Source organism: Orycteropus afer, unplaced genomic scaffold, assembly GCF_000298275.1.
Source record: "Orycteropus afer afer isolate SDZICR_OR568_19922 unplaced genomic scaffold, OryAfe1.0 scaffold00137, whole genome shotgun sequence".
Lineage (NCBI taxonomy): Eukaryota > Metazoa > Chordata > Mammalia > Tubulidentata > Orycteropodidae > Orycteropus > Orycteropus afer.
Genome location: NW_006921724.1, coordinates 4,485,579 through 4,502,104, shown reverse-complemented (window position 1 = coordinate 4,502,104; position 16,526 = coordinate 4,485,579). Strand labels below are relative to the sequence as shown.

The 16,526-nt window shown below is 41.1% G+C and overlaps 1 protein-coding gene across 1 annotated transcript; it reads right to left on the bottom strand.

Moving 5' to 3' along the window:
- Positions 1-1,417: 1,417 nt before the first annotated feature.
- Positions 1,418-16,241, bottom strand: ETS2 (ETS proto-oncogene 2, transcription factor). Its single transcript, XM_007945547.1, has 9 exons — positions 16,170-16,241; positions 12,727-12,838; positions 11,491-11,610; positions 10,765-10,965; positions 9,140-9,223; positions 7,127-7,351; positions 4,960-5,223; positions 2,536-2,654; positions 1,418-1,633 (listed from the first exon to the last, which is right to left on the bottom strand). Exons 1-9 carry the CDS (start codon positions 16,239-16,241, stop codon positions 1,418-1,420), a joined length of 1,413 nt encoding a protein of 470 aa, XP_007943738.1.
- Between the last annotated feature and the right edge of the window lie 285 nt (positions 16,242-16,526).

Here is a 16,526-nt window from a genome sequence, read left to right as displayed (position 1 = left end):
TTACCATCAGTTGGAATCGGCTCGACAACAATTTTATTTATTTTTTCCTTTTTGGTATGTTATTCAGATAGTCCAAGACACGACCGATGAACAATGAGTGGACAAGCCATGCTTCCTTTATGTTCAAGAGATTTAATAAAGAAAGATCCCCACCCCCACCCCAGAACCTTCAGCTCTGTTACAATATGTTTTTAACTTTACATGGAGCTGAGATAAAAATAAAGCTTTCTTACAAATTACATTTTTTTTTCCAGTGAATTACTTTTGCAGTAAAAATAGCTGCTACATAAATCCCTCCTGATCTCTGAAAAGGAGCTGCATGTTTCCAAAAATAGTATTCTTATTTTAATCATACAGAATAACTGGGGGCAGGGGAAGGAAATGGCTGGTCAGGGAGAGGTGAACTGGGGAAACACAGTCAAACTAAAAAATAAGGTTTGTGTAGAAACCAATTAAAGACATGCATAGACATGGAAAACATATGTCATTTGTCAAGAAAAATACTGCTTTATAGCTATTTACTTTTACATTACAATTGAAGAAGAAACCACAATGAGGCCAGATAGCCCCTAAACAACATATTAGTTTCTTGTAAAAATTCCCAAATGTACAAAGTTCTTGCCAGATAATAACAATGGCAAAAAAAAAAAAAGAGGGATTAACCCTTCTAAACCTTATTCCTGTAAGTATATTAAATGTACATAATGCACATTTTACAATTTCTCTCTATCAGCCACTGGCTGCATGATGCAATCTTTGTAAAATGCCTGTATGTGCTATTGAAAAATGGAATAACATTGGATGTCTGCATTCTTCTTTCAAATACAGTTATATAACTATTTTAAATTACAATATACAGTTTCTCTTAAATAAGACTGGTAGAGAATTCTATAACAATTATAAGATTACAATAATATATACAAACTAACTTCTGAAATGGCATGATTCTTTCCTTCCCACCCTCCTACCCCTCTCAAACAAAGAGAATGCTTTTGCATTTGCTATTCCTAGTTGCAAAAGGCAAAAGAAAACAAATGCGTGTACGTGTGCACGCACACCATGCTTTCTTTGCAAAATATAAAATAGCTGCACAATCTGGTCACACACACGGCCTGCTTTGAGCGCGCATGGCTTTCCAGTGCTTCTTCCACGACCGTCTTAAGTTAGTAGCATCATAAATAGCATTATCTTGTCTGTCGGCAGACCTTTGAAGCAAGGAACCGTGCTGCCTTGCATGATGCTGAGCAAAATGGCCCAGGTAGAGAACCGTGATTTCAAAGGCAGTAAGACCACTGCTTCTTGGTGATGTTCCTGGACATATTAAATCCCTTCTGCTCAAGTTTCCTGGAGCAGCGGTCGGGACAAGCTTCCCATCAGTCACACAGGTCCGAGGCCCACTCAGGCAGTCCACCAGGCCTCAGTCTTCTGTGTCAGGCTGGACGCCCAGGATAGCATGCAGCTCCTCAGGCGTGAATCCAAGCAAGTTCTGGAGGTCGCACACAAAGCGGTACACGTACCGCTTCCCTGACGTCTTGTGAATGATGTTCTTGTCATAATAGTAGCGCAGACCACGGCTCAGCTTCTCATAGTTCATCTTTGGCTTGTTCTTTCTCTTCCCCCACCGGCGGGCCACCTTTGGTGGAACAGACAGAAAAGCATTGAGTATGATTCAGAGTTAAAATCAATTGAGAGAATACTACTGACATTTCTCCTGATTAGGACTCAAATGCATGCTTACCATAGAAATCTGACAACTGCACAGCACACACAGACTCAATCTGTTTTAATACATGTACCAGGGCCAATGTGCTCCTTGTCTACTAAAGTGCACTATGTCCTTGGGGACGGACGGGCAGATGAAAGACAAGCACACAGTACCATTTGGTACTGGGCTCTCAAGCACTGCGCACAGTGGCTTCCCAAGGGCTCAGAATCAGGATAGGCCTGAGACAAGGGAACTGCAGCTTGGAGCCCCCACCTCCCAGGATCATATCCTGACAGGAATAGCTGCCGGCTGGGGATCTGAGTGATGTGGTATGATTCACTCCTCAATGTTCCTGTTCCCAATGGAATCGTGAAGGTGACAGACAGATGATGCTCTCCCAGCGCCAGAGATCAAAGGTCTTCTGTGCCAAGGAGGGTGCCTGGCTCCAACTCACCAGGAATGGTTCCAGCACTGCCAAGCTCAGCCAAGAAGCTGGGAATCCAAGCCCAGGGCTCATTACCCCAAATGGAAAAAGGCAACTTCTCTAAGGCATTTTCAGATGGACTGGAGTAAACCTCAGCTTGCAGTGTGGACAAAAGGGCAAGGTGGTGATGTTTGCCCAATGCTCATGTGCATACCTGGGGGACACTGTCAAACTCTTAGCAATACATCAATGAATCCTTGTCCATATCTCAATAGTCTGATACTTCAGGCAGAATTGTTCTTGTTTGTACAGTGACCATTTTCCTGTGCCCCAAGGACAGCATACGTGAACCCAACAGTATGAAATCAGGGTTCAGAGATCAGAGGTTTCCCAGGCTTGACCTTACCTCATCAGGGTCAGCAAGCTTAAACTCCCATCCGTCCCCCGTCCAGCTAATGAATGGCTGGCAAGACTTGTCAGAGAGTAATTCCAAGAGAAACTGCCACAGCTGAATAGGCCCACTTCCTGGGAGGACAAGAGGCAAATTACACATTTTTTTACATTTAAAATACAGCGAGACTCTTATCAGTTTTATCAGTTGCTGTCCACTTCAACTCATGGTGCCCCATGTGCACGGTAAACTGTGCTCTATAGGGTTTTTAAAGCTGTGACCTTTCAGAAGCAGATTGCCGGACCTTTCTTCCAAGGCACCTTTGGGGGGGGTCCAAACTACCAACCTTCTGCCTAGTAGTCAAGTGCTCGAGTGCACCACCCAGCAAGGTTCTAGGCATCCTCATGTGTTGTTGCTGTTGGGTGCCCCTGAGTTGATTCCAACTCATAACAACCTCATGTGATCTTTAGGAGAGCAGGCTGCCAGGTCTTTCTCCTGCAGAGCTGCTGGGTGGATCTGAACCATCAACCTTTTGGCTAGCACTCAAGCACTTAACTGCTGCACTACCACAGCACCTTAAAACCAAAAACCAACTTAAGACCGTAGACCTGAGTCTCTGAATTCCAACAGGAAGATGCAACTCGGGATGTTAGGGCCTTAACGGAATGAGTCTGGACACCAAATGTAAGGCTTCCTCAACACTTCCTATGCCTGAAAGTCACTCAGCTGAGATACTCTTTTCCTTGATTGCTGGGTTTGGTCATGCCAGAAAAATTTAGGGCAAGCAACCCGTTTGTTACTTATATCAATGCCTTCACAGATTATTTCTAGAAACACACAGTGAGACAGTGTGCAGGCAGTTGAGGGGCATTTCAGACCACAGCGAGGCACATCCGTGGTGGTTCTCATTCTGCTTACCCTGCTGAGTGACCCCGGCTAAATTACTCCACCTCCCTGAGACTGGGGTTACTCAGCAGCCATGAGGGGGTAATAACCAAAGACTCACAGCATTTCAGGTAAAGTATGGTTAGCACAGTACTCACCGCAAACCTTCTCTCAGTTAGTATTTAATACCCAGCACTTTGTGAAACATTACATAGCCCTGTTTTACAGATGAGGAACAAGATGCAGTTTGAGACCAGGTGCCTTGGCCAGGGTCACACACCCATGAGTGTGGGGTGAGAGACTGAGGCTGCCAACTCAAACCCTACCTTCTTCTCACCAAAGAGCCACTCCCCAAAACTCAGTGGCTCTCATCCATGAAGAGCTGCTAGAGAGCACAAAGGACAGGCATTCTGGAACCAGTCAGGGCTGTGTTACTGGTGAGACATAGGACAGTGGTCTACTCCTGTAAAATGGGCTAACACCACCGCCCTGAGTTGGAGGAGTCTACAGATAGCGCAAATGGTTAAGTGCTCAGCTGCTAATAAAAAGGTTGAAGGTTCAAGTCCACCCTGTCATGCCTTGGAAGAAAGGCCTAGTGATCTACGTCTAAAAAATCAGCCACTGAAAACTCTATAAAGCACAGTTTTACTCTGATAAACACAAGATCATCATGAGCATAGCTGACTGTATGGAAACTGGTTTTTGTTTTGTTTTCTTCAGAGCTGGCAGTCAACAAATTGATAACTGATATTACTATTAAAACTAAAGGAAACACTAACACCATAGCTGTTTATATCAGTATCAGGCCCTCACTCCAGTGTATGAAAGCTATGTCAGTTTTCACATACGTTGCCTGTTTTAGGTGACAGATTAAAAAAAAAAAAAGATGCCTATGAATTCTTATTTTAACCTAGCATAGTTTATAAGGAGGAGGAGTTTTTTTTTTTAATCCTTAATGGCTCCATATAGTCAAAATATGGGGGGGAAAAAGTACATTTAAGGACACAAGAGGAAATGAAAAAAATCTCCATATTTTTCCTGAAGTCCTGGAAACATCTAATTGCAAAACCAGCTTTAATATTTGTCCTTTGCCTAGAATAGCTCTCACTGAAACCTTAAAAATAAGATTTTAGAAGAAAAGGTAAACAGTCCCTGTATTATTGGAGGTTGGCTCTGAAGCTAGCTCCTCCCTGACTCAGTCCCGATCTAAGCTGGTTTAGTTCTTTGACATTCCTGGAGTTGAGTTTCAGTGAAGAACTTCACAGGCCCAGTGTCCCCTGCTCCTGCTCTTCCTCTTCTCACTCCTCCTCTCTAGAATGCCTAGCGCATCCCAGGTGGAAAAAGCAGCCTGTGGATTTCCACCCACCGCAGTGACCTTCGTGTACATGAGGATCCCTGCACAGTTGGCATTTGTAGGATCCAGGGATATAACCAGTTATGCTGAGAATGCAGAGTGTAAACAGCAGTGTGCTCCCACTGGATAAACAAGGCACTCTACAGGGCACCAGGGGTTCACAGAGGAGGCCAGCAGCTGACTGGCGTGGCCACACTCACCTGTGAAACCAGCTAACACAGCTGCAGGTATAACTGGTTTGCCCTGCTCCACTGGGTCACTCCTCTCCTGGATGTAGTCCTTGAATGACATGGTTGGCTTGTTTAGGCCAAGGGGCTGGCTACAGTCGTCCTCAAAGCTCTCAAAGGAAGGCACTCGCTGTACATCGAGTAGGGATGACTGGCTATTCCAGGACTGCAGCAGCGAGTCTGAGCTCTCGAAACTGTCCGCGCCACTCTCAGCGGAGTCGTGTTCTCTGGGCTTACCTGGCAAAGAAAGACAACCAAACACACACTTGACTGGGTGCTCTGATGGCGTAGTGCCTAAGGCATCTGACTGCTAACCAGAAGGGTGGTGGTTCAAACCCACCAGCCACTTCTCCTAAGGAAGCCTGGGCAATCTACCTCTGTAGTGATACCACCTCAGAAACTCAAGGAGGGGGTCACTATGAGTTGGACTCAACTCCATGGCAATGAGTTTTTTTTTTTTTTACAGTTTAGGGCAATAAATGGGACAATGCTATTGAGGGATCACTTTAACGACCACCCATGAAACTGTACCCTGTGAGGGTAGAATCATTCACAGACTCTCAGAATGCTCTTATCACCAAGTGCTCAATCCTTACGATAAATATACAAATCACACTTCCATCAACAGTAGACTGGATAGATTGGAGCTTTACTATACAGCAGTGAAGAGGGAGGGCAGTGAGGGCTCAGCAGTAAAATTCTTGCCCTCCATGTGGAAGACTCATGTTTGACTTTCAGTCAATGTACCTCATGTGTAGCCATCACCCGTCTGTCATGGAAGTGTGTGGTTTGCTATGATGCTGAAAGAAATTTCAGCAGAGCTTCCTCAATAAGATGAACAAGGAAGAAAGGCCTGGTGCTCTACTTGTGGAAAATTTGCCAATGAAAACCTGATGGATCTCAATGGCCTGATCCCCAACAGATCACAGGGAATATGTAGGACTGGCAATTTTTTGTTCTGTTATACATGAGATTGCCAAGAGTCAGAGGTCGACTCAACAGCAGCTAACAACAAAAACAAAGAACAAAGTTTCATGTAATGGAACACTATACAGCAATGAAAAATGGCACATTGTTGTTATATTCTATAACACAGATTAATCTCAGACTTAATTATGAGCAAAACATAAGCACCAAAGTAAACAGTGTTTCCATTTACAGTGGTTCCATTTAAATGGAGATCAAGAACTAGCCAATGATGAACAGAATAACATGCCCTCTAGGTGAGGAAGCAGGGGTACTGGCTGAGAAGGGGCAAGTGTGAGTATTCCTGCATGCTGGAAACTTCTGTATCTCCATCTGGGTGGTGGTTACACAGATTACCAAAAAACTAAACAAAACCAATGTCACAAAACAAAATGCATATAAATTAATGAATGAAAAACTAATATGCTCTGTGAACTTTCAACCAAACTACAATTGACAAAAAAAAAAAAAAAACACTGCCTTGAAGTTGACTCCAACTCATGGCAACCCCAGGAACTTTCTTCCATGGAGCTCCTAGGTGGGTTCCAATCACAAAACTTTAGGTTCATAGTCATGTACAAATCATTTGTGCCCTTGGTGGTTCAAACAGCCAAAAGGATGGCACTTCAAACCCAGCCAGAGGTGCCTTGGAAGAAAGGGCTGGTGATTCCGAAAAATCAGCCATTGAAAGCCCTCTGGAGCACAGTTCTACTCTGACACACATGGGGTTGCCATGAGTCAGAGTCTATTCTATGGCAACTGATACACAAGTGTATATATGTAAAAATTCAACAAGTTGTACAACTGTATATATGTTACATTTCCATTGTAAAACCTGTCACATTCCCACACTTGTCTCCACCAAACATCCCAGTAGTGGAGGAATTTAACCTCAAGAGTAGGAACTCTGTCTAGTTTACTAGTAGCCTCAGTGCCTGGACCAGTGCTGAGACATATTATGGGTCTGTTTGTTGAATGAACCAATTATCTGTGTTAATGACAGTAAGTCACTTAGAACATGGAAAAGTACTTCTAATGGCTGAAAACCTTTTTATCAAGAAAAAGAAAAAAAAAAACAACATTCATTTCACTGCCTGATGGGATGACATTGCCAGTTTCCAGAATCAAATCAACAGTCTTATTTAATGAAACACTTGGATGTGTCCAATCTTACCGGAATTGTTAGGAAGCAAATTCAAGTTGCTTCCCTGGAAGTCCTGGCTGACGGGACAGTAGCTGACATTGATGGTGCTGAGCCGTGACTTGGGGTACAGCTGGAACTCCTGCTCTGAACTAAGAGCGCTGGGCACGGGAGATGGCTGACACAAGCTGTCCAGGAGGCCGCCTTTGGGGTAGTTCTGTGTCTGCATTCCATAGGGTGCCTGCTCTACACCTAAACCTAGAACAGTACCATCAGACAGCCCTTAGTGAGGGTTAACACAGTAACTGTCAAGGCCCTCTAAACCCTGGAACCACGCACCAAACATGCTAGCTCAATTTTCTGTCACCTCCACACCAAACATGCCCAGTCCTGCATGCTTTCCCCCTCCACAAAACCTCTGCAGAGACACTGGCTTTGGTGGCAGGTTGTCCACTATGCCTTCTTCTTCTCAAAACACTCCATTTTCTCAACATAGAAAGCCTTTTCCAAAATGGAAGCTGCTTTTGGACCCAGGACTCAGTGTCACAATGCTATTATTTTTATAGCTCGGTAGTTTGTTGTTGTTGTTGTTGTTGTTATGTGCTGTCGAGTCTGACCCGACTCATAGCGACCCCTCCTTGGGTTTCCAAGGCAGTATCACTATGGAAGTAGATTGCCCCATCTTCCTTCCGAGGAGTGGCTGGTGGATTTGAACCACCAGCCTCGGTAGTTTACTGAGTGCATTTATGTAACCCTCAGGATGAGAGGGGTCACAGTCTTTTAGGTCCCAGGGATACTAAGGCTTAGGGAGAATAAGTGATTTGCAAACATCATATGGTTTGTAAGGAGCAGAGCTGAGCCTTGAAACCACATCTCCTGATGCCAAGTCCAAGCTTCCCTCCCTCTCCTTTATCACACCTGCTTCCACCGAAATTCATCAAAGAAAAAGTAATTTTCTGGAAACTAAAGGAGTTTCTCTTACTTTGACCCCAGATCAGGCAGGTAAAAGACTCGTACTGTGCTACCTTTGGAAACCCTACTGAGTCGGCCAACCGGTAAACTCCTGGGTAGAGTGGTGCAGAGCAGGAAGCCCTCACCTGACCTGAATAGTTTTAACTTGAGGCCGGAGTCAAATCAGAGAACTGTACCAACATTATCAAAGCACAAAGTTCTGATGATGTATGTAGTTCTCCAACCACCCACTTCCCACACTGACTAGGGAGGAACACCCCTTAACCTATCCTCACCAGCCTGAGCACCCAGAAGGAAGGACCCAAATTCCAAGAGTCCTCTAAAAACTCCAGGGCTCTAAGCAAACTAAGGACTGCTCTCTATGCTAGGCCTGCCTCCACCTTTCTGTGATTTATTGTTGCTGGTGGTGTGTGCCACAGAATCAATTCCAACTCCCAGTGACCCTGCAGGACAGAGCAGAGTGGCCCCACGAGGTTTCCTCACCTGTAACATTTACAGCAGCAGGTCGCCAGGTCTTTCCTCCTACAGAGCCACCGGATGAGTTCAAACCTTTTGGTTTGCATCTGAGTGCTTATCACTCCACCATCAGGGCTCCCTTCTTTGCAACACTGGTTTATTATCTGACCATCAGCTCACTTATTTCTGCCCCTTACTCTCTCTGAATTACCTAGGTCAACACTGACCAATACAAAGATAATGTGAACCACTTACACAACTTCAAACTCTAATAGCCACATTTAAAAAGTAAAAAGAACTGTGTGGAATTAATTTTAATATATCTTTTTTTAACCTAAAATATCAACTACCATCATTTCAATATCCAATCAGTATTTCATAAATTATTAAGGAGGTATTTTAGGTTCTTTGCTTCATACAAAGACTTCAAAAATTGGCCTGCATTCTGTTCTCACCACACATCTCAATGTAGACCAGCCACACTGCAAGTGTTCAGTAGCTCAGTAATCACCAGTGGCTACAACATGAGATGGCGCAGGTCTAGGCTATTCCATTAGAGTCCAGATCTAACAGGATGACTTAACAGCAAGTTCTTAGGGTAGGATCAATCAGACTGACCTATTGAATTGCTATTAATCCAATGAGGAACTGAGTTGAGGTGTGAATTTTCTTCATACTGCTCTTCTGTCTTCTCTTGGTTTTCTGAAAAATAGGAAGAGACCTATAAGATTGCAACTCTACTTAAAAACCACACAAGAGAAAAATTATTTTCCAAATTAGTGTTCTCTGATTATTTTTGCTGACATGCATTTAGTGTTTCCCATTTAACGTGATGGCATACCGCTTTGTGTATATCTGCTCCAGGTCACCATGATGTCTACAGGAAAAACTAGGGACAGCAATACATTTTTCTAATAATCAGGAAAAGTCTTCCAAAATGAACAGTCATTGGAAAAGAAGGTAACTATTCTATTGAGTAATTTTCAAGATCTAGATTATGTATAAAATTCATTCACTTATTCAACAAATATTCAACTATTTGTTATGAAATACTATCCGGACAAGAGGCTGAGAAAACAGTACATTAACAACACAGACACAGTCTTGTGTCCTGTGAAGCTTACAGCTCACTGCTACAAAAGCTGCAAGCTTCTCAAGAGTGCATCAAGCATTACAAAGAGAGATACACAGTTTCTATGAGAGACTATAACAGGGGACACATTTGCCAAAGAACTTTGAAAGGGAAAAGGTTGGACTCTCTACTTAACAATGAATACACTTAACCACAAACTGAAACACACACAAACTCACACCCCTGAGTAAAAGCAAAACATGCCCAATTTGCTAACAATCAGATTCAGTAGAAATTTGTCAGATAAGACCCATCCATGTTCAAAGAAAATCTGGGGTCTTTAAAAATAAGAACAAAATATTTTATGTCCCTGGGCCTTGGAGATCAGAACTAAAAAGAACTGGTAGTTGAATTCCTAAGGTCCCTATGATTCTGAGAGAAACTCAGTGTGTTTAAAACAGACTCAATGAAAGATACTTCCCTGAATCTACAAATGTGCTAATTTTCTCCTTTATAAATTAAATGATCCATCATTATAATTTTAACTCAATGTATTTTTAACATTGATCTCACTACTCTTTTAAGGTCTAAACCAGGACTTTCTCTGTATTTGGTGAGATTTCTACGGTTTAATGGTGAGTTTTGGTATAATAAGTCAATGTGTAAATACAAATCAACTACTCACACATTTGTTTAGAAATATAACAAAGCAAAATCAAAAAGAAATTTGTATTCCACTTGGTCTCAGGACAATTTACTTTGAAGTTCAGAGAGTTTATAAGACTCAAGGGCTCCCTTTCCCTTAAAAAAACCAAACCTTTAGGCTGACTTATTTCTTTCTGTTCTTAGGGTGAGCCCAGAGAACATGGGAATCTTTGATGCCCTATATACCTGAATCAACACGTATGAACTCCTATGACAAATGCAGTCTGGCAATTGCAAACAAATTAGTGACTAAGGCAACTGCCTTGTGGCTATACTTGATGCTACACACAGAGATACTTAAGTGGAAACACCACCATATACCTGACTCACTCGAGTGTTATTTCCAGGCAATTTACTTTAAATCATTTGAAACGTCAGACCTACAGCTGAAAAGCACTGATCCTGCCTCACTCTTCCCTGCCACGGCTCACCCAGATGAGGAAGAGCCAAGCCATGCATCTGGTACCTTTAATCATCTGCTCCAGATGTTCCCAGAGAATGTCGCCCACAAAGTCAGGTGCCAGCTCCAGAAAGCGCTCCTTGCCAAGGTTGCACAAGACCTGACCAGTCATGCCAAACCTCTGCAGGTTTACGTTCACCAGGCTGAACTCGTTGGTAGCCCAGAGAAGCCACTGGCATACTTGCTGCTCAGTCCATAGCCAAGGATCTAGAGAGAAAGGAAGAAGCAATGTAACAAACAAGGAGAGAGACTGGAAGGAGACCTGATTTATATCCATTAACAAAATGAGTGAGACACCATTACAATATGCCCAAGGTAAATTCTAAGATGCTAACAATGATTCCCTCTAATGTACATTCAGTAAGAGCTAGATTAAGTGTTTTGCTGAGTGTGCTAAAATAAAAACTTGTTCAAGCTAACTATATAGATGCTACTCTTTGCAAAATGCTCTGAAGAGAAGTCCAAAAAATAAATCAAAATCAAGTAATTGCTGTCAAATTTACAAATCTAGTACAACACACACTCAGGAAAGAAAAAAAAAAACAAAAACAGTTGCCACTGTGCTCCAAAGAATTTTCAAGGCTGGGCCTTTCAAAAGTAAATTGCTAGCCTTTCTTCTGAGGCTCCTCTGGGCAGGTGTGAACCACCCACCTTTTGGATAGTAGCTGATTTTCTTTAACCATCTGCACCACCCAAAGACTCAGAAAAGCAGTTGTAAAAGGCATCACTTACTCTTTGGGATGCCAAGGCGGCACTGCTCCTTCTTGAAGCCACTGAAGGTAGCTTTTAAGGCTTGACTCATCACAGCCTTGCTGCATGGTGTTAACAGAGGCAATTCACAGTTGGAGGACTCTAGAGAGAAACCCCATGGGGTCATAAGTACTTCAAGATGTCAATATCAGATGCAGGGGTTAGGGGAGAACATTTATGCTTTCAGGAAAGGATAATACTGATTCCCAAACCTTATTCTTTATGAGAATAACTATTAACAAAAAAATTTTGACTACTACTAAGAAAATATATATCTCATAACCAACAAAACGCAAGTCTTATTTTGCACAGCTTCCTAAAGCAGTTATGCATAGGTCAAATTTTTACCTAAGTCTATTTTTAGAGTTTTACACAATGAAAGAAATTGCACGGTATTTGTCTGAATGGCTTAATGGATTGTAAATGCATATTCTGAAAGTTACTTCCATTAAACTAAGTGACAGGTGAAGAGATTTCAAGTATGATATGAAAACACAAACTTAACACCCACAAAGGAGGCACATTCAATTCTCTAAACAAAAAAACCTTCTCTGGATTTCTTCAGCAATTTAAAATTACACAACTATTGCATGACGTTATGCTTATGTAAGCGTACGTGTTTTAATTAATTTTCTGGGCTGTGTTTTCTAGCACCCACTTCATATGACAAAGTTATCTTTGGAATGTTTCCAACTAATAACTCCACCATAGTAAATGCAGAGATGTCATCTGACATACTAAAAAGAATGAACAATGACAAAAAGAAGTACAGAAATAAACAGATATGGGCAAGGATTAGCAGAAATAATGTTATCCAAAGCTCCATGTGGAAATGATTTGACTAATAGTGTGAACTCTCAACTAAAGGCATTTTAATGTCCACTGTTTTGTCTGGTTTGCAGAGTGCACCAGGGAAATAAGGACCCAGCTTGATACAGTGTGGAAAACATCAATAATGGAAATCTCAGGAATGTCACTGCAGTTCACCAACAGCAGCATGTGTGCTCTCTCTGGGGTGTCTTCTAGCATGTTAAGACATCAGAATCATCGCGTTCAGAAAAAAGGGAAACTGCCTTCTCCCAGGTCCAGAGCCACTATCTGACTTTTCACATCAACAATTTAAGTATCAACATTCACCATTATGAATCGTCATCTCTTTAGTCACTGAACTACTTAGGGAAATCATACATAATTTGTCAAGGCTGAGTAACAAATTACCATAAGAAATTGAATCCAAGCCTGTTGGCACTTCTTGGAGTGTTTGTTCTTCATTTAGTGAGGGGTAAACAGCAAACAGGGACCCATCAAAAGTGTCAAAGGCTGGCTGTCGCTGTGAAAACAGACAGAAAAGAAAACTGAAACACAGTATTTTAATGTATTTAATTATCTATTTTAAAAGTGGTTCATGGCTAACCCTGGTTACACTGGCAACTATAAACCATCATCTGAAATAAACCAATCAGTTCTCTAAATAGATTTTTAAGAAAATCAGGGTGACTGAAATGATTCTATTTTACTTTGGACTATTTAATCCATATCAGAGTCAGAATGACTGAGAATTTGCTTTAATGGCTTAATCAATTTAAGCTAATAAATTAAATAAACAAACCTAAAAATAATATAATCTTGGAAGGACAGTGTTGGGTGGAACCTTAGAGACCACTTTATCCAAACATTGGGCCCTTCTGCTAAATCAGAAGTTCAACTGGGCTTCGTGTTTAGCAAAAATGACCCTTGGCAGGGTAATTTTAGCACACTACAGCTAAAAGAAAAGGCAAATTATTAAATAAAAATTGAAAAATCATACAAAGAAATAAATTACTTTATCTTTGGAAGTATGTACAATGAAATGTTTACCATGAAACACTTTTAACTGGAACTAACATTTTTTTTTCCCCTCAATCCCAATGGTTCAGAAAAGATTAATACATTGAGAAAATTTAAGGTTTAATTTTCTGAAAGTAAAGTATATTAAAAAGATATCCCCCACCACCACCACCCCCCCCACACACACACACTAGAGTGCCTATGATTAAAAAAAACACAAAACAACAGGTGCTGGCAAGGATGTGGAGAAATTGGAACACTAATCTATTGCTGATGGGACTGTAAAAAGCTATAGTCACTGTGGAAAACATTTTGGCAGATCCACAAAAAGTTAAACATAGAATTACCATATGACCCACCAATGCCATTCCTAGGTATATACACTCAAAAGAATTAAAAGCAACAACACCTACAGATACCTCAATGTTCACTGCAGCACTATTCACAATAGCTTTAAGATGGAAACAGCCAAAATGTCCATTAACAGATGACTGGATCAACAAAATGTGGTCTCTCCATACAACAAAATATTACTCTGCCATAAACAGAAATGAAGTGCTCATATATGCTACAACAGTGGGTGTACCTTGAAAACACCTGAGTGAAAGAAGTCACAAAAGGACAAGCACTGTCTGATCCCACTTATATGAAATATTTAGAATAGGCTGGTGTGTAAATAATAAACCAAAGTTTATTAGTTGTCACCAGAAGTGGGTGGGAGGGAGAGGGAAAGGAAGACACAATGCTTAGGGGACACTGAGCTTCTGTTAAGAGTAATAGAAAAATGTGGGAATGATTAAGGGTGATGGTTATGATGAACATAATTCATGTCACTGAAGTTTAATGGCATGTGAAGACTGTTGTTGTTGGACCCAACTCATAGCGACCCCTCCTTGGGTTTCCGAGGCAGTATCACTACAGAAGTAGATTGCCCCATCTTCCTTCCGAGGAGTGGCTAGTGGATTCGAACCACCAGCCTTCTGGTTAGCAGTCAAGTGCCTTAGTCACTATGCTACCAGATGTTTTGTTACCCACAAATTTACCAAAAAAAAAAAAAAAAAAATCCTCGAAATCATCTAAGGAGAAAGAATTCCAATGGAAATAGGTTTAAAGTTAAATACAACTATTTACAGCTTAGGGGAAAGAAGAGACACATGGAAAAATAAAACCTCATACTGAGTCAATGTCTGATAATCTCATGTAACTTCTATGAAAGAAACTCTATTCAAATTAAGCCTCATTTACATATATCAAATACTTATTGATTCATCATTGCCTTGATTCATCATTACTACCTCACTTATAGAGAAAAAAAGGTGAAGAAAGGTTATATTTTTCCAACATAAAGTGGAAATCCCATGTTATTTGTAATACAATGATCCATCTGTTGAGTCATCAAGTAAAAGAAAATGTGTAATACATTTACAAATAAAAATCGTGTGTGTGCTTTCTTTTCAAAAATGTAGAACAATGAGTGATGCATTTCAAAGGGGGCAGGCAGCAGTTGGAAGCTAGCCCCCAAAACCCAAGACAATGACATTTAACTGCTCAATATGTCTCCAATCTGACAGGGGACACTAATCAAGTACTCATCGGATTTTATAAGCTATTTTATAACAGGACTAATTCTGGTGAAACATCAACAGATTTTTTAAATTCTCATAAGCATTGCAGCCAGGTGACTAAGAAATGCCTTTCATGGCTGTAATTTCTGGGTTTTTGTTCTTTTTTTTTAAACCAGGAAGCCAAAGGACAATACAAATTTGTAAATTTGGGCTGCGTATTTCAACACATCCATTTTCACAATGGTGGTTTCTTCTCCAAACTCAGAAACAGCATGGGCATCACAGAGTCCTTTCAATTTATAGAAGAATTTTTCTTAAGGATATCATAATTTCTTGTACAGTTTCTGCCATGCTTAAAATATCTGACCAAAGCAAGAAAATTCAGTAGCCTGATGAGCTTCATAATACTAGAAAGGCCCGTGTCAATTTCCAGTTCTTCGGGTTGGATCAGACAGATAACCTCATAATAATAGAGAAAAGAATATATAACGTGCCTGCGATAGATCGTGATTATATAAGACACTAAGCTTTGAGGATGCAGTCTTAAAATTACTGCTTTAGAAGCACATTTACTATCTTATGCTAAAAGACAATCAAATCTTACTGTCACACTTACAGAAGGCAAATGGGAAATGATGTTTGTGCTGCTAAAGAATGCTCCTAAAAGCAATTAGGATAGAAGCTGCATGGAATTTGTTAATGCAAAAGGTTCTTTCATCTTTAATCTGTTTTTTTTTTGGGGGGGGTTATGTAAACATATGGCCCTGTTCTCTGCTCCATGAAAAGGCTCCTTTACTCGTAACTTTGGATGGAAGGGGCAGCAGTAGTGGATCTGTCTCCCTCTTCTGATTCTTTCTTTCATTTAAGTTCTTAAACTGCCTACATGTGACCCAAGGAAACTCCTGATGGGCTAGTAAAGACAGTAGAGACAGCCTCTCCAGCTTTCTTCAAATGAGAATCACAGGATTTTTTTTTTTTTCTTTTCCCTTAGAAGGAGCCTGAAAGATAAGCCATAAGGCCTTACCATTCACAATTGAAATGGTTCCATATCTTGGAGGACAAATAGAGCCAGCATCAAGATACCCTTTTTAAAGACCAGAAGATTGAGGCCCAGAGTGATTAAGCCCAGGGTCCAGGGTCACACATCCAGCAAAAAATTAAAAAGACAAGACTAGAACCTGTCTTCTGGGACCCAGCCCATCATTCTCACCATCTAAAGACTGAGTTTTCCAATTTTACTTCTTTTTAATTAAAGCCTTGATCACTTACCTTGAGTATCCCTCTGTAACTGTTAGACACAGGAGCCACCTGATCCATGTTCTTGATTCCAAAATCATTCATCTTAAAAGACAGAAAGAAAGAGAGTCAAAGGCAAGTACATTTAAAAAAGTACATTTTAAAGAAGTCACCCTGGGTCTGCCAGGTTCTCTATAGCCTAACAGGTAACTCAAAATTTAAGGCCAGGAGTTCTTATTTAAAAGGCCTTGCCCTGAAACATCTCAAGCCAAAAGCACTTCTCCAGACAACAACCAGCTATGCAATTTAGATAATTGAATACTTATGTTGATTCCCCAGTGAATTCCAGTAAGCTATGAGGAAACAGACACACAGATAAAGCCACTTTCT

Coding starts and splice junctions, on each gene's coding strand:
- ETS2 (XM_007945547.1), bottom strand. CDS start 16,241: ATGAATGATTTTGGAATCAAGAACATGGATCAGGTGGCTCCTGTGTCT. Junction 9,224..10,764: donor TCTGGAGCAGATGATTAAAG/GTACCAGATGCA, acceptor CCTATTTTTCAG/AAAACCAAGAGAAGACAGAA. Junction 7,352..9,139: donor GATTAATAGCAATTCAATAG/GTCAGTCTGATT, acceptor GTACTGTTCTAG/GTTTAGGTGTAGAGCAGGCA.